Here is a 22,870-nt window from a genome sequence, read left to right on the forward strand (position 1 = left end):
AACAAGGAAAGAGTATGTGGAAGTGAGAGACGCAGAGAGAAAAGTACGGCGGAGCGCGAATTCGATTCAAGACTGTGAGCGTTCGCGAACCGTTCTTTTTAATTAAAATCAACTTTTATCGACCCATTTTTTCTTCTTATACACTCATTGTCTTATTTATTTAAATGAAAAATTATAAAAAGTACTAAATGTTTTTCTATTACAACTAAATTCTTGCCAGCATAAACTTTTATGTATTTTCACTGCCTAAATGTTAAAAAAAGAGTTTTTTTTTACTTTTTATTCATTAAATTCAAGTTAAACCCCCAATAATTAGATTATCAACGATAATTTATATCATTTCTCGAAAAAAAAAAGTTTTTTGTTTTGATCACTTTAAAATTTTTGAAAAGTTTGATGTGCAGGGAGTCTCTTTGATGTGCAGGTTATCACTCTGGAGTACGGTAGTTCATGTTTCGAAAATTACTTTCAGTTTGCTTGGTTTTTGTTTCCTATTCTTAATGAACTTCTCTCTGTTTTTGTCTTTTCCGCTGCAAATTCAATTTTTAATTTTTGTTTTCAGAATGTCAGACGTTGCTGAAGAGAAAGCCGAATTCCTCGTCATTCGCACATATGGATCGGAGTCTTTCCGCAAAGAATGTGCTGATCTCATTGTAAGTATTCAATTCTCATTTCGAAAAATTGAAATTTTAATATTTTTCAGGAAAAAGAGCTGCACAAATTAAATGCAACAATCGCTCGCGTCCCGGTGGGGGAGTTTGTCGCTTACGCGGAGAACGCTGTCAAAAATGAGACGGATTCCGAAGCTGTTGGCTCATCGTCGGTCAAACGTGAAAACTCGGCAAATGATTCGCCCGCTAACACCAATGACGTCGACATTGTCTCGTCACCGGTCAAGAGAGGACGTGGGCGCAAAGCAAAGAATCCGTCCGCTGACGCGGATGTCAACGACACCGGCTCATCACCAGTCAAGAAGGGACGTGGTCGCCCAATAAAGAATCCTTCAGCTGATGCTGGTTCCCCATTGGTCAAGAAAGGACGTGGACGCAGAGCGCAAACTCCGGCAGCTGACACGGACGCCATCGACACCGCCTCATCACCAGTCAAGAAGGGACGTGGTCGCCCAGCAAAGAATCCTTCAGCTGATGCTGGTTCCCCATTGGTCAAGAAAGGACGTGGTCGCCAAGCGAAAAATCTGGCCGCTGACACGGATGCCATCGACACCGCCTCATCACCAGTCAAGAAGGGACGCGGTCGCCCACTGAAGAAAACTGCCGCTGAAGCCGACGTCAACGGATTGGGCTCACCATCTGCCAACCGAATAACTGGCTGCCCTCCATCGACAAAGGTTTCGAATCAATCTTCACCACCGGAACCTGCTGTCAACGAGTCTGAAGAGGCCGATGAGCCAGTCCTGAAGCGAGGACGTTCAGTGAAGCAGCCCAAAGACGAATCCGAGTCTGACGACGAGGATGCTGAGAAGGCTCCAGCCGCCATTCCAAAGAAGCGCGGGCGCCCAGGAAAATCTGCCATTGATGCCTTCTTCGATGGCTCAGACTAATTCATTCCTCTGTTCAATTTTTACCCCATTATTTGCCTGCCATACCTGTGCACATCGAACTATTCGATCTCTAAATTTTAATCGTTGTTTCTTATATTTATTTTAACCACTGTGCATGAAAAAGCTGGTTATACATAATCGTTTATATTTTCAATCAATCGGGGGAGATAACGAATTTCAGTGAGAAAATGCTTGCATAAGAGTTGAAAAAAAGGAAAATAGTATTAATAAAAAAAGGTTCTCCGGTGAAAATTCTTCAACAAAATGGATCTAATTTAGAGCTGGAAGGGCGAGTTTCGGGGCTGAAAATGTTGGAAAGGGCAACCGGGTGGATGGATGGGGCGTTTGAAACGCATACAGATGAAGAAGAATGTGGCAGGAATTTGAAAAAAAAACATTTTGAATACGATTATTAGTATTACACGTTAGTCAGTTTCGATGGAAAAACCGGCGAATGTGTAATATTTTACAAAAAATGAAATAAAAAGTGTCAATCACCGGAGAAAAGAAAACAACAACGGATTTTTGGGGGAATTTGTAATTAAAAATATATAATTGGCAATGTATTTTGTGTGTGTGTGGGGACAGAAAATGTGAAAAATGGTGCTAGAATAAAGCCAAAATGAAGGAATTCTAGAAAACAATGAAAATGCACAAATTGTACTAGGAAGGAGAACATATGAACGACCAAAAAAAAAATGATTGCAGTGAAGAAACGAAGACGAAGATCTTATTCCAATTGGAGAAATGGGCTTGGCCCCAAAAATGAATATTTTATCGGAATATGTGAGTTCAGGAATTAGAAAAAATTCAAAAAAAAATTAAAATTAATAGGAATGATTTTTCATATTATTTATCAGTGATTGTGGGTTGAACACGCCTCCCTGACTTGAGGACGAACCTGCTGACGAGGATGACGTGGATGAGGGTGTCGATGAGACGACGGCCGAGCCGGTCGCCGTTACGACAGCCGTGGCCGAGGAAGATGACCCGTTGTAGCGTTGGATGTTCTCCAGTGGGGTTATCATGTTGAACCTGGATTTGAAAAAAAAATACAATGTTTTATTATACAATCGCAAAAAATGCACCTTTTGAAATTGGGGCGCAATCGCGCTCTAATGCTGGTTAGTATTGGTGGCAAAATCGTAAATTTAAACGTTTATATTAGAGAGTGTGGATAGTTAGAGAGTGACAGACATCCGGGACCCAATGGGGCGGTGCGCGCGGAAGAGTCGATTTGTGTCGATTTACGAAATTTCCCTCGTTGTCATCATTTCGTAAATCGACACAAATCGTCTCTTCCGCGCGCCCCGCCCCATTGGGTCCCGGATGTCTGTCACTCTCTAACTATCCACACTCTCTGTACCGGTAATAATCATTTACGACGTCGTTTTCGATGATTTTTATATCGAAATTGATGAAAAAAAAACCTAGCGGGACCCAAAGTTTAGGGGCGGAGCGATTTCTTGTCCGTGGAGCACGCATGCAACTCTATATCAAAAATCTAAATTTCCATGATAATAATTGTAAGATATAATGTTTTATTAACCAGACGCGAGTTTTTTCCTTTAAAGAGTACGGTAGTTTCAAACTTTCGTTAATGCGGTATTTTCATCGATTTTTCACAGTTTTTCTTAAGAATATATTGTAACTTTTTAGTTTTTTTAATAAATAAAAAAGTTTCTATCGAAAAAAAAAACTAAAAATCGATGAAAAATTGAAAAAATTCCGCAGTACTAAAAGTTTCAAAGTACAGTACTCTTTAAAGACGCGCATCTTTTTTGATTGAACAAAAATGTGTCGTGTCGAGACCAGCAACCGTATTTTTTGCGAAAAAATGGAAAAATTTCGAGTCAAACCCGAGAAATTAATAAAAAAGAGAAGACTATTCAAAAATTGTGTGGACATTTGAATTACGTTTTCAGATATCTATTACAAAAACAAATCACAAAAGACCAACCCAGGAGCTCGTTCTCCATTCTTCGTACTCGTCGGGTACTCGGACAAATATCGATTATTCCGAATATTAAAGAGCTGACTGAACGCACTATTCTGGAAGGCTGGGTTGTAGTTTGTGCTCTGCGAGCCGATCATTGTATTGGCGGCAAACTGGTCTGTAAGAGAACCTGTTTGGGGTACACTTTAGAGGTGTCCGGTGGTACTCACTAATGTTGAAACTTGACGAGTCATGTGCATTATCTCCCATTCCTTGCATTGGATTCCATGAGAGAAGTGAAGGATCAAATGGATCTGCGGGAACAACATCGTTTCTGAAATTTTCTTTTAATTTTTAGTGAATAATTAAATTTAGTAACAAACCCAAAATTGCTGGCCTTCGATCGATCCGCGTGCTTTGTCATGTGCTTTTGCAGATAAGTCTGTTGAGTGTACGATTTTCCGCAAAACGGGCAAATGTGAATCTTAAGACGCTTAATAATTGATTAGATTCATATAAATATTTGAAATTTCGGTGAGACTTACCTTCAGATGCTTTGACTCTTTGTGCTTCGGAATGTGATCCAAGAGGCTCTGCTCGTCGGTGAAGCATTTATAGCAACTGTTACATTTGAATGGCTTATCAGTTTGATGGCATCGAGAGTGAGATTGGAGATTGCTTAACTGGGAGAATGCTTTGTCGCATCCCGTGAATTTGCACTGAAAATTTGAGGAATTGTTTCAAGACTTCCAGCCTAGACAGGCCTGAAGGCGGCCTACTCTGCATTCCTCTGCCAAATGCTGCAGCCTTCGAGAATCTAAGAATGGGTCTAATCGCGTGGATAAGGCTGTATAATTTTACTGACTGAAATTGACTGAAATTGAATTAGACTTGAAATTGAGGAAATTCAGAATTTTGTTTTTTTTTGTTGTTTTTTTCAGTGATTTGATTTGTTTGAACGTTTTTCCAGGGTTTTCAATAGGTACACATATATTTGCCGGCAAAGTAGGCACCGCTCAGGTAGGCATTTTCTGACTATACATATTTCACAAACCTTATACGGTTTCTCTCCTGTATGTGTTCGAATGTGCTGCTGAAGGTGTGATAGCTGAGTGAACTTCTTGCCGCAATAGTTACATGGCCCAAATGGCTTGATGCCAAGATGAATTCTCATGTGTTGGGAGAGATAGGATGAGTTGGCAAATGCCTGGAAATTTCAGTTTTTTTAAAGGTCACAGACGTACTAATTGATGTAATTCTGACTATTAGTATAAGTTAGATGTATTGAAAACTCTTATGTACCAAATCCTTAGCATGGCTATTTCCATTTAAAAAAAAGTAAATCTATTCAAAATCATTTGTATTTTCAGAAAGTATATGTATAAGTTTACTTTTAATTGAAAATTTCGAAAACATGCTCAAAATTGGCTCAAATATCTAAATGCGGATGACTTTGACATTCCATCACTTTGAAGCAGATTTTGGGCAATATTTCGAGATTCTCAATTAAAAATAAACTAATTTCCAAAAAGTACAAAAATTTCTCTATATGTTGATATAAATTTCCAAAAAAAAGAATGTAGAAGTATGTGAAAAGTATTTTGTTAGTTGACACTTTTTTGGCAATTGCCAAATTGCCGGTTTGCCGATTTGTCGGTAATTTTAGATTCCGGAAATTTGCGGGTTTGCCGATTTGTTTTTTTAAAGATATTTTCATAGAAGTGGTACTTTTCAAAATAGATGTAGGAACTTTCATAGGATGCGTAAAATTTTGCTGATGAAAATTGAAATTCTCAAATGTTGAAAAAAAGGTGTAAAATCATTTTTGGCAATTGCCGTTATTCCGGCAAATTCGGCAAATTGCCAATTTGCCGGAAAATGTCAACTCCGGCAATTTGTCAATATGTCTAAATTTTTTTCCAAAAAATTTCAAAACCACATACCTTGACACACTGCGTGCACTTGTAAGGTTTTGCTTCCCGCATCTGCATCTGTTGCTGAAGCACCCCCACGTCCGGCTTTTGTTCGAACTGTAAGTACATTGAATATAGTGGATCTTTAGAGCTCAATTGATCTAGGTTTCGGATCATTCCGTTCAAAACTTGGTAAGAGACAGGGGGCTTTAAGATCGAATTTCGGTGTTTTTACTAGAGCCTAGTGTATTGTAAGTGTGTGTGGAAAAAAGCAAATATGTATTGGCGGGGAAAAAATGATGTACATACTTATAAAACAAGGAACACTTTTTCGCATCAAGAAATGGAAAATCACAAATCCATACATTTGATTTAGGCAGGCAAAATCCGAAAGAAAAAGGCGGACAAAAAGTTTGCGGCCTTTACGAAAGTCGATTAGGCAAAACGGTTGAGAACAGTGAATTGATTTATTTTTCAATGAATTTTTTCTGGAGTGTGATTTATGGAAGAAATATGGGAAACTACTGGGCGATGATGAACTGTTTTACTTTTTGGAATAAGGTTACGGTAGTGGGATTTATTAGTTTCATTCAGGCCGAAATATAGCCGAGTTCATTTTGATTTCACGTGGTGTCAGTCTGTATCATTACAGTTTGATCTACAAAAAATGCGGGAATTTTTTCCCAGAAAAATTGTGACGTCATCACGCTCTTAACCATGCGAAATCAGGTGAGATATCCGCGTCTCAACTCCCGCATTTTTTGAAGATCAAACCGAAATATGACATTCTGACTCCACGTGTGATTTCCATGTGTAGGCACACACCTACCTGCCTATTCAGTAGGTAGGCAGGCAGGTACAGTTGAAAACGTGTCTACCTAACAAACCCAGATATTTTTCCCATTTACCATGTGGACTAGAAATACACAACTCGGCCACCGATTTTTATGTTTTTGAGAAAAAGTTTATTTTCTCTGCGACGTTGTTATGGACAACTTGTAAATTATTAGGAGAGGTCTCACCACGAAAAACTAGAAAAACTACTGTAAAAGGGAGGCTAAACTTTCGCGGCGAGACCCACCAAAAATGAATGATCCTTTAAACTAATAAGAATTTTAAAACTTGAAATTGTTCTGCCACAATAAAGCTAACAGACAGCGATGAGCAATAAATTTAAAGTTTCAAAAGTATACTAAATAGTTACTTATTTCAAAACAAATACAAACAATGGCATAGTTACTAAGTAGTCGCGGCCACTCGTGACGTCACTCCTCTTCCACCAGAGATTCACCTAACAAGAAAAGTCTAACAAAGTCTAAGACAGAATCCAAAACACAGAAATATTTGAACCCAATATTGAATCGGCTCCGCACTTTTTCTCTCAAATTTCTTTGACCACTCCCGGTTGACTTTTGTCTCCGTATATAAACACACACACACAAAAAAATTTTGTCTCACACACTCTCACACTCTACCGGCGACTTTTGCCCCCCAAACAACAATTCGCAACATGTGTTAGATTGTCTAGTCGCGATGGAGCATACACGAGTACATGGAGCGCATACAAAAACCCGCGGACAGTCTCAATTTCAAACAAGTGTCCGATAGAGGAGACAAAAATACAGTGTGTGAGGTGTGGAGGAGGATTGAGAGACATACATTTTCTGCTAAATGAAAGTTCACTAGGGTCTAGTCAGGGGAATGAATTGGGACTATTTAGCAGAGCTGTGAAATTTGAGCGAATTTCAGTTTAAAAAATCAATAGCGCATTGATATTCAACCATTCAATTTTTTCGGTATGTAAGCTTAAACTAAAATCTCAAGCTCAAAGCCTAAGCCTAAGCCTAAGCCTGGGCATAAGCCTAAGTTTAGGCCAATGCCTAAACATAAGCCTAAGCCTAAGCTAAGTCTAAGCCTAAGCCTATGCCTAGTCTATGCCGATGCCTAAGCCTAAGCCTGAGCCAAAGCCTAAGCCTAAGCCAATGCCTAAGCCAATGACTAAGCCAAAGCCTAAGCCTAAGACTATGCCAAAGCCAAAGTCTAAACCTAAGCCTAGGCCTAAGCCTAAGTATAGGCCTATGCCTAAGTCTAAGCATAGGCCTAAGCCTAAGCCTAAGTCTAAGCCTAAATTTGGAATTTCTAATGGTACGGCATTTACAGTTTAAGTTCAAATCTCAAGCTCTAAGCCTAAGCCCAGACTAATTGCAAAACAATGTTTTTCCCAAAAACCAAAAAAAGTCATAAGGCTTAAAACACCCGGCTAGTGTTAGCTTTTAACGTTCATCTGCCTCTTTTTCTCCTCGTTTGTTCCTTTTTCTTTCAGTATAAAAGTGCAGTACTGTCTCTAATGCAAACCCTCTTTCTCTAATACACACACTCGTTGGGGAGCTCCAACTTAAAATTCGGAGAGAGAGAGCCACTGTGTTCAATCAATAACCGATGATTTGGTATGTACACCCGTTCCAAATGCACAGAGAGAAATAGTGTGGGAGACGAAGAGACGCAGAGAGAAAGAGCGGGTCTCGTGTTGGCTCTTTTCGGTTTTCTATTGAGCGTCACCACAAGTGCGCGGTGTGAGCTCTTTCAGCTTTCTTGAAACTATTTTGAAATTTCAGAAAAACTGGGTTGGCTCATGGCTCAGGCTTAGGCTTAGGCATAGCCTTAGGCATAGGCTTAGGCTTAAGCTTCGGCTTGGGCTTAGGCTTAGGCATAGGCTAAGCTTCAGTCTAAGATTTAGGCTTAGGCTTAGATTTAGGCTTTGGCTTGGGCCTATGCTTAGGCTTTGATTTAGGCTCAGGCTTTGGCTTAGCCTTAGGCTGAGGCTTAGGCCTAGGCTTAGGCTTAGGCTTAGGCTCAGAATTAGGCTTAGCCTCAAAGCACCAGCATATATCTCAAACTGTTGATAGTCTTGGTTCTTTATTTTATTAAATAAAACTTTGTCAATGCTCACTTTTTCAAATTTATCCCTTTAAACTGAAATCACAATTCTCCCACGTTTTTGTATAATTTTCCCTATAAAATTTTTTGTGTCTTCATTTGCTACAAAAACCGTAACTGGGCGGAGCTAACCCTAGACAAAAAGATACCGATCAAATTACAAGGAGACGCTCAAGGGGAACTCTAAATGGACGTAGGTGGAGGTGCGAGAGAGATGAGGAGTACTGTAGTTTTTGCAAGATGATGGAAACGAAGGCACAATGAAAAAATGAATGAATGATGGAATAAAGGGTGAAATTGAGGTAGAGAGGGTCACTTTGAAACTTCTCAAGAGATCGAAAACGTTAGATATTTAGGAAAGGCGTACTGTGATAGTTTATGATCTTTGAAGAAGGTCTTTTTTGTTACTGGATAGTTAAATGTTAAGTTTTTAAACTGGAAATTGCTCTTTTTTTTAACTGAAAAATTGCTCATTTTCTTACATTCGAAAAATTTTTCTAAAAATCCTTAAAGAAATCCCTAAAGAAAACATTGCTTTGTAAGCTCTCAAGTAGGCAGGTAGGCATCTTCATTGTGCCTGCCTAAGGCGCCTTCTAGTTAAATTCATGTGTGAAGTTAAGAAAACATTATGTTATATCATCAGGATACCTTTTTGAAAAATTGCTCTATGAGCCAAAATTTAATTTTTTATTCGATTTCTATTTCATTTTGAAAATCCCAATTTAAACTTAAAATTTAAAATTTAAACAGTAATTTTGTACAAACATCGGCCTACTCCTCAACTTTAAAAGGTTATATCTCGGCCAGTTTTGAAAATAGCATGACACTATTAACTACAAAATTATGAAAAAAGAAATAACAAATATTTTGTCAGTTGACCATTTTTTAGTAGAACAAGCGGCAACTGAGATGTAGGCTGTCAAAATTGATTTATAAAATTTATAGAAATGTTTCAAAACTTTAAGATTTGCAGTTTTAATTTCGGAAAAAATTACCTTACATATAATATAAAAAATATTAGAGAACAAGAAAAAAGTTAAATTTTCTGAAAAAGAGGAACAAGAAATCGAAAAACGAACAAACCACCACTGCCGCCGAAAAAAAAATGCGAACGGAACGGTTGTTGACTTTTTGGGGTGTCATCTCGCACTCTCCACACAAGAAAACAGAGAGTTTGTGTGCACTTTTTAACGAATGAAAAAGCTTTATTTTCTTGTGTTTTAGTTTTTTAACTTTGTGATGTTTTGATCATTAAAAGTCAGATTTGTTAAGTGAAAAAAGAAAATTATTGAATATAAAATGTAGGGTTTCCTTGTAGGCGTCAAAATTCCTGCCTGCCTGACCTTAAGGCCACCTCCGCCTGCCTCTTGCCTAAACCTGCTGATTTTTATCAAATTGCAATTTTGATAGAAATTTGAAATTTTGAAATTTAAAAATTCTTGTTAAAACGCAGATAATAGGCGAAAGGCCGGCGTGAGGCGGGCAGGCTTCAGGCAGGCGGCAGGCCCTACAATGGAAACCCTAAAAAAATGAACAAAAAAGATGGAGTGCAAAAATATTTTCTCATCAGTGTGCCTAAGTTTTTTTTTCTTCTGAAATTCTATATAGAAATATAGACAATTATTTGCACTTTTTGAAAATATGTATGAATATTTTTAATTGAAATTTTTGAAAAAAAAAATTTTTGCTCAAAAACTGACTCAAATTCGCCATGTCAATGAGCCAATAGGCATAAAAGTTTTTAAAAAATTTTCAATTACTGGCAAAATATTTAGGAAAGTACAAAAATATATCAATATTTCTATTTAAATTACCAAAAAAGCTTTGGCGAATTTGCCAATGAGATAATAATTTTTTAATTTAAACAAGCCACAGGAAAAAGGAATTTTACCAACAGAAAAATTAAAACTCTAAATAAAGAAACAGGTGGGAAATCTGAGAAAACTCGAAAAAAATGGCACAAATACAGTAGTTAAAAAATGGCACAAATACAGTAGTAGAAAATGAAACTAAAAATTATCAAGTTTTAAAAAAATCGGATAGGACGAGAAAATGCTACAAGAAGTAGCGGAAAATTCAAATTTGAACGTTGTATCTAATTAATACTTCAAATAGAAAATGAAATTTCATGATAAAGCTTTAAATGTTTCAATTTGGAATAGGTCCCCCCAATCAACCATTTCTTTTTTTTTTCCAAAATTCCCAATTCGATTCTACTAACATTTGAAATAACTTTTTTGCCCTCTAAAAAGATTGGAAAAGAAACGAATGTTGTAATCTCAAGGGGAGGCATCTAGGTAAGAAAAAGCCATGTTCTCTCTATGTGTTCTTCTTCTTCACCTTGGAAACTACTCTTGACCAATCGCCAGGCGCCTACCGTAGTTGCCCGGGGGCCGCCTGTCTCTATTTCTCCGGTCTACTGCACACACCGGTTTCGAAGGAAAAGTTGGGAAAAGTGACAGTGGAACATATACATGGGATTACTGTAGATGATGAGGAAAATGGAAACATTTGAGGAGAGAGAAAACTGGTTGCAATAATGGAAATCAAAGAAATGACAGGTAGGTTTTGGCACTTTTATGGGCATTTTTTGGAATAGTGGGGGAGGGGGGAGTAGACATTTTTTTCGGCAAAAAATTGGGGGTCCATTGAAATATCTACAGAAGTTCTACAAACTTCAAGTTCTAATTATGACCTTGGAAGCCCAAAATAGAGTTGAACCACCAAAAATAAAAAGCTGCTTGATTCGTTATCGAGAAGAGTTTTTCAGATGAAGTATCATCATAGATGAGGATTTTAAAAACTATGGCTATAGTTCCAAAATGATTAAAAACCGTAGTAAATTTTTTTTCCAAAATAATTGGGTTGTTGTTTAACAAATTGTTTTTATTTAATTTTGACATAAATAATTTTTGAAATTTTTCAAACAATTTTAAGCTGATTAATTGATTTTTTAAAAATTTGAGTTAATGCTTAAAAAAATGTCACAAAATAAAAATATGAGGTCAAAGTGTTGGCAATGTACCTTAAAAGGATTTTTACTTAAAAGGATTTTTTAAATTGCCCGAATAGTAAAAACTTCGAATTTGACATCTTTAAGATATCAATAAATTAAAGATATTACCTCTTAAAGTGTGAAAAAAAACGATAACTTTGTCTTTTAAAACCTGGTACCGCAAACGATTTTTCCGGCAAATGGGCAAACCGGTAAATTCCCGGAAATGAAAATTTCCGGCAACTTGTGGTTTCGCACTTTTTTTTTGGAAATTTCCGAATTTCAATTTCAAATGGAAAAATTGTACGAATCCTATGAATGTTCCTGCCTCTATTTTGAAAAGTAAGCAAATTCTATGAAAATATTCAAAGAAAACGGGAAAAAGGTTCAAAAAGACACAGTTTTAAGTGTCTACGTCTTATAAAAAATCTCTCTAAACATTTCCGGCAAATCGGAAAATCGGCAAACCGGCAATTCGCCGATTTGCCGAACGGCAATTGCCGCACACCCCTGGTTCAATCTACAGTAATCTTACCATATCAATCACAGTAATCTTACCATATCTTTTCTCAAATCTCGCCGATTCTCTGTTTCACAATTCGAAAGAATATCATCATCGATCAATACGTAATTTTCAGAATCCTCAGCGCTTTTCATGATTTTTAGGGAAAAATTGTCAGTGGTAGTAGTAGGCAGAAAATAGGCGTTTTGAACTGTCGCGCTGTCGTACAGACGATCAAAAGGAAAAACCGAAATTATGGGGCACGGGAATTCCTGGCGTGGGTTGGAAGGAGGAAGAGAGATGATGAGTTTTTTTTCAGATGGGTCTCGAGAAAGAAAAACCAGTTCGGAGAGAAAGTGATATGGTTTTTTTTGGGAGAAAAAAAATCGAGTTTCGCAATCTGAATGCTTTCCATGATTATCATAAGAAGCCTAAACCCCCCCCCCCCCCCCCCCTTGTCTCCTTAATTCTGAAACCGTATTCCCTTTAATTAGCACTAGTTTGAAAGCTTAAATTGTGAGATCAAGCTTGGGCTTAGGCATAGACTTAGGCTTAGGCGTTGGCCTAGAGTTAGGTTTAGGCTTAGGCTTAGGCTGAGGCTTAGGCTTAGGCTAAGGCCTAGGCTTAGACCTAGGTCTAGACTTAGGCTTGGGCGTAGGCTTAGGCATAGGACTAGGCCTGGGCTTAGACTCAGGCTTAGACTTAAGCTTAGGCTTAGGCTTAAGCTTAGGCCTAGGCTTAGGCTTAGGCTAAGATTTAGGCTTATGTTTAGACTTAGGCTTGGACCTAGGCCTATGCTTACACTCAGAATGCTCTAAGGTTCCTTACCTCATTTTTTCAGAATAATAGCTGTGTGTCATCTCAGTGTGAAGCACCTCAGAACACTGACCACATATGTTCTCGTTTTTTCCCTTTTTCCTCAATCGTTTTGGGTCATCACCCCCAGTACATCCCCTCCTCCCAGACGTTTTTTTGTCAGAAATTAGGTCGCCCACTCCCACTTTTTCATCGCGTGTTCCGCATTAGATACGAACGTAAAATAGACTAAAAAAACTTCTGCCGATCCCCCTCCCTAAATCACTTTCGTTCCTAGAAAAAGGACATGAAGAAATTGTTGTAAAAGTGACAGTTTTTGTCCCTCCCTTCCATGCCTCCTCAACATCTTCCATGTTCGTCTCTCTCTCTCTCTCAAGGCCGTTCGCGTCGAAAAAAAAACGACTGGGGAGGTACAAGGCGCGCGCGCGCCAAATTGCTGACCTAAAAAGGGGCGAAAAGTGCGTGTTTCTTGTCTGTTTCTCGAGGAAGAGGAGGATGCGCCAATGAAGGAAAAAAAAACGTCTGTAAGTACATGAGGGAGTAAGGGAGTAAGGCGGGAAGTGCAAAAGTTCGCGAACCGGTAGAAATAAAAAAGTTTTGAATAGGAGTTAGATGCCTGTGGAACCTAGAGATAAACCTTCGATTCACTGCCTGCATGGCGGCCTGCTGTGTCTACAAGCCTGCCTACTGCATGTCTACTAAATTTCCAGTTAGGCCTTCCGGCATGTCTGCCTATCATGCCTAGCAGCTGAGTTTTCCCCCTGTTTCGGAAGTCTACCAAAAAACCAGAAAACTTTTTTTAGATCCAAAATTTTGGAAATTTTGGCAATTTACGAAAAGTATGATATTTGGTCATTTTGGAGTATCATGAGTATACCGAAGAAATATGGGTTTTAATCCTAAAACTGAGACAAAAAACATTTCTACAATATGGAATACAATTTCGGAAAAAGATCCTATTCATTTTTTACAAAACCTATAAGCTTTCAAAAAATTCTGGAAGCTCTTCAGAAATGCTAAAAATATTGTGATCAAGTTATTTTTTTTTCCACAAAAAGTTAGAACACAGAAGTAAAAGTTCGAAAAAAAGTGTGAAAGTGATGGTGGTGTGACCTAGTGAATGTGCAATCGAAACATTTCGCCCTCCTAAACAAAGGACCCGCTGTCCGGAATCCGCCCTCAACTGTTTTTTATTGGAAGAGGAAAGTGACAAATGAGATATTCCGAGGGAGGGCGCCGGATGGAACACGATGGTGGTGGGTCACCACACTCGGAAAATTGAATACACTAAACTTTCGAATGAAACATTCTAAATTATGAGAGAGCTTTCATTTTCAAGTTGAGCATTGAAGAAGTTTTTTCACTTTATTACTGAAATTTTTTAGCTTAAAAATTTATCCAGTTTTACTTTAAAGGAATTAACTTGAGCTAGAAAGCTCGAGCTTTCAGCTTCCAAAAAAAACCCGCTAAACTTTGACCTTCATAAATTTCGAAAAAAGAAAACATACGGCTAGGAAAATTTTTTATATTTTCAAAAAATATTCGGGCATAAACTGCTTCAAATTTATGTCAAAACTTATTTTTCCTCAATTTTTTGAGTGTTCTAGTTATTTTGTGAAGATTTGAAAAAATCCAGTTGAATTTATGTAAGAGACTCAATGTAAGCAAAAGCCTAAGCCTAAGCCTAACCATAAGCCTAAGCCTAAACCTAAGCCTAAGCCTAAGCCTAAGCTTAAGCCTAAGCCTACGCCTTAGCTTAAGCCTAAGCCCAAGCCCAAGCCCAAGCCTAAGCCTAAGCCTAAGCCTAAGCCTAAGAATAGGCCTAAGCAAAAAAACAAAAAAAAACAGAAAAATAATCCTCAAAATTCAAATCAAATTTGAAAAAAGGAACATTTAACAAAAATTGTCAATCAAACAGTTCAACATACAAAAATGAGAGAGACAGATCAGGGGAAAAGAGCACACACTCTTGCTCAAAAATCCTACATTTCTCACTCTCTTTTCATCTCCACAAATTTCGCGTTCCATTTCGTCCACTAGGTCAACAAGAAAAAACGTCGACGCACGCAAAAAAATGAGCTCATTTTTTAGTTTTAAACCATACTGGTTTTAAACACAAAAATACTGTTCACAATAATTTCAGCCTTTCAAAAATTTGATCTGTGTACCTACGTTCGCGGGCGCGCGAAAAAAGGACGAGATGGAGATTTTGGGCTCTTTCTCTCGAGAAAAAACAACAGTCTCTGTTTCTATTTGTTTCCTTCTCCTCCTCCTCCTTCTATCCCAAATACCATTTTTCCTGCAAAAAAAAGACGAAAAAAGAGAACAGACGGACATAAGAAGAGCACACACAAAAACGGTACGAGCTCTTGCTGCTGCGAAAGGGAGTTTTTGCGGGGCTGCTTACGATCGAAAAGTGCACATTTCTACAGAGACCATATTGAGACCGGATAAAAACAAATTAAATTTTTATGGAGAAAATTCACGGCGGAAAAGTCGAGGAAAAGCTTGAGCTTGATCACTTTTTGGTCTCGTTGAACTTTTCAAACTTTTTGTTTGCTTTTTAGAGCACAGATTTTTGAACGAAGCCTACTTGCTTTCAGAGATTTCCGGCAAAAAGGTGGAATACAGTCATTTTTAAATTTTGCTTAAATTGTTAGAACAAGAAAAAAAATTTTGTAAAAAATTCCAACAATTTCAAAATTTTTTATGATAAAAAAACGCCTAAATTGAATTTGAATTCCCGCGCAAACAAACCAAAATTTTTTCGTTTTCTGGAAAAATAGTTGTATCCTTTTTTTCTTTTGTAGCCGACTCAAAATATCTTTAAATTCAAAAAGCTAAGCCTAAGCCTTAGAATAAGCCTCAGCCTAAACCTAATACTAAGCCTAAGCCTCAGCCTGAGCCAAAGCCTAACCTTAAGCCTAAAACTAAGCCTAAGCCTAAGCCTAAGCATAAGCATGAGCCTAAAGTAAGCCTATCTATCATTTAAAGCAATATTTCAATTATTTTCAAAACTATATTCTGAACAAAAAACTCCAATAAAAAAGGTACCTGTCTGCCTGCCTCAAGCTTGCGTATCTATTGGGATGTACTTAAAAGCACCTTGCAAGGCAGGCACGTAAGAAGGCAAGCATGACGTTTTTAAAAAAATTATTTATTAAAATGCATTCATTAAAAAATTGAGTAATTTTTTCTCCGTGTTTAGGCAAAACAAAACTAATGAAATTAAAAATGTTTCAAAATTTCAAAATTGTTTTCTAGTTCGAAAAAAGTGCGGAACACTTCTACGAAAAAACACCCCCTGTCCCCTGTCCATAGCCCCCGAATGCATTTCTAACTAGATTTCAAAAATGTTTCTTTTTCACCCTCGTTTGAATGTGTTCCCTATGCAAACCTGTGGATATCTTCCAAATTGTGAAAACATATGATGTGGCAGGAGAGAATTCTGATGGAAGTTCAGTAGATCCGCTGAAAATTGAATTGAATTAGTTATGATTTGCCGAAAATCTGGATGGTCAGGTACATTGGGGGTACGTTTGAACTGGTACATAAAAATGGGAAAGACACGTGGTTTAGAGAAATGACACGATTTTTAAAATGTAGAAAATTACTTTCAAAGTCACCATCAAAAGTGAATGGAAATAAATCGGGGCTCCATGAGCAGTCTGCAGAAAATTTTTCATTTTTTAGGGTTAGGTTTAGGCTTAGACTCAGGCTTAGGCCCAGGCTTTAGTTTAGGCTTAGACTTAGACTTAGGCTTAGGCCTAGGCTTAGGCATAGGCTTAGGCTTAGGCTTAGGCTAAGGCTTATGCTCAAGCTTAGGCTAAGGAATATGCTTGAACTTTGGTTTAGGTTTAGGCTTATGCTTAGGCTTAGTCTTAGGGTCAGGCTTAGGCTTGGATTTGGGCCTAGGCTTACTAGGCTCACTCGGGAATATATTGACTTAGAAGTACGATAAAAGTTTATCTTCTTTTTGTACGGGTAGATGAAGTAATTGGCTACTAGAGTCTAAAATAATATCTTACCGACGACCTTCGGAAGACCTGGGCTCAGGTTCAGGCTTGGATTTGGACCTAGACATGGGATTTTTCTTAGGCTTTGTCTAAAGTTCAGTTCTTTGATTTAAGCATAGGCGCAGGCTCAATCTCAGTTTTAAGTTTTCTGCTATCAAAATTGATCGCATTTTCTATTCTTTGAAGATACAGAAATTGAATTTAAATGAAATTTTCGAAACAAAAGCTTTGATAAATCTACCTTGATTAAAATGCGGAAACGGGTTTGTCGATGAAGCAGCAGTTGCCGAGTCAATGGAGTGTTGCGACAAAGCCATATTCAAATTAGTGATCGAATGATGTGCTGGTGTGGATCCAGTTGATCCGGTCACATTGTCCGAGTTGGCACCGTCCGTTGAGTCAGTGCCGTCGGTTGACCGACTTGATGATCTCACTGAAACTTTAACTTTATTTTTTATGATCAGTTTCTTGAAATAATCAAATCCTCACAGTTTGTTCCAACACCAAAATGGGTGGTAGATCCGGAGCCAGTGGTGGTTCCAGCTATTCCAGAGTCCACTGGAGAGTTGAATGCCGAATCTAGAACAGTTTGATCCATTGCGTTGAAGAAGTTGGCTTGATCCTCGCGAAGCTGAAAGGAAAGTATATATTTCTTTATAGATTAAATGCCTAAAACATCTACTTGGATTAATTTTTATTCTCAACTTTGATTATAGCTTATATCTCAGTTGTGGTTTTCTTCGACTAAAAAATAGGCAACTAACAAAATATTCGTAAAATCTTTTTCTACCATTTCCTAGTTAATACAGTAACCCATCGGCTGTAAAATTAAATATTACCTGGCTCCAAAAATTTTGGGAAGACCCATAAAAATTACACGGCCACATTGCTAATAATCTACACTTTGAGAAAAAAAAATACTATAGGAAAAAGTTAATTAACAGAGGTGGGGCCTAAAAACTCATACTCATACCGTAATCGGAAAACACGGCAGGTGGTCTATGTTGATTTTTTTTTGTTTTTGCATAGACTTGGATTTCACAAGTCGAGGAACAACATACTGCACCTGCCCCGAAGTACGGCGGTGAAACTTGGAAAGTGTAGCATTATTGTACCTAACGAATACTTTAATCTAATGAAATTCAAGACAAGAAAAAAATCTCCTAAAACCATGTGACCCAAAGAAGAACTGAAAGATTTCTTATATGCCCTTTGTCTACTCCTTTCGATTCCCTTTTACTCGGTTCCGATTACACGTGCCCACCACCTGCCACGAAACGTTCGAATTCACTTTTTTTCCCGTTTCATTTTAGTCGGTCTCTCCATTTCGAGACACAACTCATAAATATGGAAAAGTGCACAGTGCACACAGCTGTGCAAGTTTTGAAATATGTACAGCAGATTTGAAGAGGGATTGGGGTGAAAGTTAGCGGGTTTTCGTGAAGCCGCCTAAGCAGTTTAGAATACTGTAAAAGGAGCAGGCGAAAAATAGCGTCAAGAATTTGGAAACCTCTTTTTGAGATGTCCTTATCAGGGCTGGGCGGAAATTGCCGGTTTGCCGATTTGCCGAAAATTTTAATTTCCGGCAATTTGCCGGTTGCCGGTTTGCCGGTTTGCCAAAAATTTTCGTTTCAGGCAATTTACCGTCTTGCCGATTTGCCGTAAATTTTGAATTTCGGCAAATTTCAGGTTTGCAGTTTGCCGAACATCTATTTGCCAGAAGTTTTTAGAGGGATTTTTAGTAAGACGGAAACATTGTGACTTTTTGAATTTTTTCCCGTTTTCTTTATATATTTGCATAGAATTTGCTTACTTTTCAGAATAGATGTAGGATGATCATAGGATGCGTATAAATTTGCCGATAAAAATTGAATTTCTGAAATTTTCAAAAAAAAATGTGTGTGCAAAACCACAATTTGCCGAAAATTTTCGGCAAATCGGCAATTTTCCGGTTGCTGATTTGCCGGGCCATTTCTATTCCGGCAATGCTCCGATTTGCCGGAAATAATCGTTTTTCTTTTTGTTAATAATTTCTCATTCTCTCCCCCCAACCTCTACCCCAAACTTCCCCAACTCTCCATACCTACCGTTATCACCAGCACTAGCATGTTTCAAGAAAGTCCCCAAATACATTTTCAGTAGATCGTAAAAACTATAAGGTTTTTACGAGTTGTGCCACCACGCTACCGTACTAGTAGTGATGAAACAACTGATAAAATGTAGAGAGACACTTGTAATATACACTTTAATTGCCCACTGGAGAGCAGTCTGAAACCATATGGAGCCGCCGAACCTAGAGCTCTGATTATTTTATGGTTCAGGTCAAAAATTACAGTGTCTGGAGCCAAGTGAACTATGAATTAGGACTCTGTTGTCTCTAGTCCAAAAATTCAAAAGTTTTTGGCCTGGAAAGAGTAGATTTTTAGACGACAGAGTTTGGAGCAATTCATAATAGAACTTATGTTTATCACAGGTAGGCACCATAGGCTGGCGAGGCAGGCATAGGCAGGCAAACAAACTCACAATATTTCTGCTCCAAATTCGCACAGTTTCAGGTTACCCAAGCCTTGGTTCCAGTATTAGATATTTGATATCTAGTAGGTGTGTCGATTTGATCGAATAGTTTGATTATAGTTCCAATATTTAGTAGGCTCTTTTCAGAAAAGAGTAAAAACGGAGTTGGACTCCAAGGTTCGCTAGGCGAATTGGTTCGGAACCTGCAACAATTGTAACTTTTAGAAAGGAAAAAAACCTATCGCAAAAAAATAGCAACGTTGATATCGAGACAAAAAACCCGTAAGGAGACAGCTAAGGGGGTCGTGAAAGTGAAGATGGAAGTTGGAAAAAAGGAGAAGAAGAACAGTACGGAGACGAACAGATAATCTGAAGAAGAAAAAGAGAGAGAGAGAGAAAAAAAACGTCTAAGAGAAGGCGAAAATAGGGGTCAATTATTTATTGGGCACCTAGTTTTTTAAGTGAAGGGGGGAAGGAGACAGTGGTTTGCGACATTTTGGTTTAGTACGCCTGGATAGGTTAAGGATGAGTCTCTATATACGTGTATTGTATATAGTTTTCAGATATGTGATATAAGCGTAGGCATAGGTACAATAGGCACAATGTAGGCATTGGTAATTTGGGCTCAAAAGGGGAAAAGTGATGTAACTTTGACGCTTTGTATCTCGCATTATTCAAAATCTATCAAAAAGTTGTCAACTGCGAAAATGTAGAAAACAATCAAAGAAGCATTTTTACAATAGACAATTTTTTGATAAAATTGAAGGTGGCAGAGAAATTAGCCGGTAAAGTTCAGAGTTTTACATGGTGTTTCAGTATTTTGCGGCGAACAAAAGAATTTCAAAAACCCGCGGTGCTAAGACTTGATCTACAAGTTTTAGGACTTTTCCTCTTAGCTTTCATAAGCTCGATTCACCCGAAACAAGCACTCACGTCTGCCCAGGGCTAAGTCCAAATACTTTCTGTAAGACAAATGTTAAGTAATTTCCTATAAGTACTGCAAGTATCACTGTTATTACATATAATCAGCATTTGTTGCATGGCCTAGAAACAGGAAAAAGCAGTAAATTGGTGGCCGAGTTTTTTTGCAACCACAAAGCGAACACAGATATTTAACACATTTGTTAACAAAAAAATGAACATTTAGTATTAGCTCTTAGCGTCTTTAATCTGGGTGTAATAACCTAACAAGACGATACTTCTGAACCCTATTCTTTAACTTTGAAGGCTTATATCTCAGTTATCGCTGGTCCAATTTAAAAATTGTTAACAAACAAAATGTTTATTACATCTTTCTCTATAGTTTTATAGTAAAACATTTCCAGCCACCTTTAAAATTAACCGAGATATAACCTTTCAAAATAAATTAGCAAGATGAGTACAAAACTATGGCTAGGAAGCAAAAGCAGACACTTTTTACCACCACCTTGTCTATACAAACTGTCTGGTCTATTACCTGCTTCACCTCATTATCGGGTGGTTATCATTAATGCCAATCAGGGTAAGACGTAGACCAAATTGGTAGTGAGACGATTGTTGATAACCGTTTCGTTCTTTTTTTTGGGAGAGTAATGAGAGCGAGAGAGACTGTTTCGAACTTTTATGAGAGTTTACTAGGCGGTACAGTTAGTTGTAGAAAATTATTTGTCACGTTTGTACATATAAAAGAAAGTTAAACGAAAATAAAAAGAGATGAGGTGGGGATAAGGGCAGCAGCAAAAAATCGGTGGGGGGCGGAACACGCAGGAAACGGTCTCTCGAATAAGAAAAACTGCGAAACGCGGGAAAAACGAGAAGTTGTGATGGCCGCTTGGTTTTTTGGCTTTTTATCACAATCATCATTATCTCCACCCGAAACAAAATGAGAAAAGAAGAATTGAATGTGGATAAGGGAAGATTGAATCCAGAGAAACAAATGGAACGTTTCGTTAGTGTTTCGAGGTGATACGTGTTTATTGAATGATTTTTAAAGAATTGTATCTTGGGAACAGCCTTTCACAAATTCGTCTATAAACTCACTAAAAACTTTTTGAAATTGTTTTAAAACGGGCCAAATTGTTGAGTAGCGATCAAAATATATCAATTAAACATACTTAGAAATTCGGAACAAATTGATATGTGGAAAAATCGGGCGAATCCGTGTTATTTCCATCATATGAAAAACAATACATACACTCAGGGGAGAGCGGCAAATGGTTTTTTTCCGGCAAAGCGGCAAGTTGCCGGAATTAAAATTTCCGGCAACGCGGCAAGTTGCTGGAATTGAAAACTTCTAGAAAATCGACATATTGCCGATTTGCCGGAAAAACGACAATTGCCGGCTGACGATTTTTTCAGGCAAATCGCCGAATTTTGACCAGATAGTTTTAAAAAAAAGTAATTCGTATCGAAAAACGTGAGATCAATGATATTGATATCAAAATGTGATAAGAAATATATATATCCGGGGAGCCAGATGATGATGATGATGACCACTGTAAAAAAGTGTGGTGGCGCATCAGGATCAAAGGGAAAAAAACGCGGGGATTAGAGACGAGAAAAAATCAGAGAAGGAGAGAAAAAAGCGGGGAAATGCTCGAAGAACGGCACACGAGAAGAAGAAGACCGGGAGCCAAAGGGTCCCGGGGAGGAGGAGATAAAAAATCACGGCTTTTTGTTCAGGTACTTCTCACATAGGCCGAGTTTTGTTCAGGAGGTAGGTGGGTTATTAGTAAGTTAGGGAAAATTACAGTTTACCTACAAACCTGCCTCATGCCTATCCTGCCTTCGCTTTTTTCTGTATTACGGGATTAACTCAGGGGTTTTTTTAATTTTTTTTTTACAAATGTTAATAGACTATGACATCAGAATTAGGTAATAGGTAGGCATAGGTGGCCTTGGAAATTTCCGCGTCTACAGGCAAGCGTAGGCAGGTAGGCAAGCTAAGATAGCCTTAAAGGCAGGTAGACCAGTCTTGGAAAATAGGCGAATTAGAAGGCAGGCAAACATAGGCAGGTAAGCAAGTAATAAAGTTAGGCAAGCGTAGGTAGCTATAAAAGCAGGTAGACAAAGTGTAGATATCCATGAAGGCTGGAAGGCAAGCGTAGACAGATATGCAAACCAAAAAAGCTGGCAAGCAAAAGTAGAAAGATTAGCAAACGTAGGTAGGTATGAAGGTAGGTAGGTAAGCCATGAAGACTGGGAGGAAGAAGGTAGGCAAGCATAGATAGCCATAAAGGTATGAGGCAAGTGTAGATAAAACAAGAAGGCAAGCCTAGGTAAGGCAGGCAAAGGCAGGCAAGCATAGGTAAGGCAGGCAAAGGCAGGTAGGCCTAGGTAAGGCAGGCAAAAGCAGCAAGCCTAGGTAAGGCAGGCAAAGGTAGGAAAGCGTAGGCCTAGAAATTAAGAAGTCCGAGAAGATTTCCAATTTTTTCTAGTAGGAATCACACCAAAGTGTAAGTGACACAAAAAAGCTCTATCTTCTTTCTTCTTCTAACTATATCATTTGACATTAAAAAAACTTACAAATAGTTGCTCTCTCCCCAACTAAATGCCCATTAATCTTCCCTCGTTCTTTCCTGCGATCCCATCGCAACATAAGAAACGGAACCCAAATCAAAAAAAATATGAAAAAGGCCAAAAGTTTTATAGTAGGTAGAAGAAGAAGCAGCAGCACCCTAAACCAGTTGAAAAGAAGTTTT

At 38.1% G+C, this 22,870-nt stretch overlaps 2 protein-coding genes and 3 non-coding genes across 16 annotated transcripts; 4 read left to right on the forward strand and 1 right to left on the reverse strand.

The window, feature by feature from the left end:
• The first annotated feature begins 562 nt into the window (after window positions 1-562).
• Window positions 563-1,693, forward strand: hmg-12 (High mobility group protein hmg-12). The gene is made up of 2 exons (NM_064143.8): window positions 563-653; window positions 704-1,693. The coding sequence occupies exons 1-2, from the start codon at window positions 564-566 to the stop codon at window positions 1,559-1,561; spliced, it is 948 nt and encodes a 315-aa protein (NP_496544.1). The 5' UTR covers window position 563; the 3' UTR covers window positions 1,562-1,693.
• lin-29 lies at window positions 1,693-19,390 on the reverse strand (the record flags this gene model as incomplete). Of its 12 annotated transcripts, NM_001129177.4 has the most annotated exons (11): window positions 1,699-2,596; window positions 3,522-3,687; window positions 3,728-3,831; window positions 3,881-3,981; window positions 4,043-4,216; window positions 4,552-4,704; window positions 5,441-5,527; window positions 16,058-16,131; window positions 16,918-17,109; window positions 17,166-17,307; window positions 19,200-19,390. In NM_001129177.4, 10 exons carry the CDS (start codon window positions 17,272-17,274, stop codon window positions 2,389-2,391), a joined length of 1,368 nt encoding a protein of 455 aa, NP_001122649.1. The 12 variants fall into 12 exon arrangements, with proteins under 12 accessions (NP_001391103.1, NP_001122649.1, NP_001407498.1 ...); NM_001404245.1 differs by lacking the exon at window positions 19,200-19,390 and having other exon boundaries at window positions 1,693-2,596; window positions 16,918-17,115; window positions 17,166-17,274; NM_001420596.1 differs by lacking the exon at window positions 19,200-19,390 and having other exon boundaries at window positions 2,389-2,596; window positions 3,522-3,675; window positions 17,166-17,274.
• Y17G7A.2 lies at window positions 9,461-9,536 on the forward strand. Its single transcript, NR_051769.1, has one exon. It is a non-coding gene; the product is annotated as an Unclassified non-coding RNA Y17G7A.2 (non-coding RNA).
• Y17G7A.3 lies at window positions 12,460-12,609 on the forward strand. Its single transcript, NR_051770.1, has one exon. It is a non-coding gene; the product is annotated as an Unclassified non-coding RNA Y17G7A.3 (non-coding RNA).
• On the forward strand, window positions 13,064-13,131 carry Y17G7A.4. Its single transcript, NR_051771.1, has one exon. It is a non-coding gene; the product is annotated as an Unclassified non-coding RNA Y17G7A.4 (non-coding RNA).
• Window positions 19,391-22,870: the final 3,480 nt, after the last annotated feature.

Source organism: Caenorhabditis elegans, chromosome II, assembly GCF_000002985.6.
Source record: "Caenorhabditis elegans chromosome II".
Classification (NCBI taxonomy): Eukaryota; Metazoa; Nematoda; class Chromadorea; order Rhabditida; family Rhabditidae; genus Caenorhabditis; species Caenorhabditis elegans.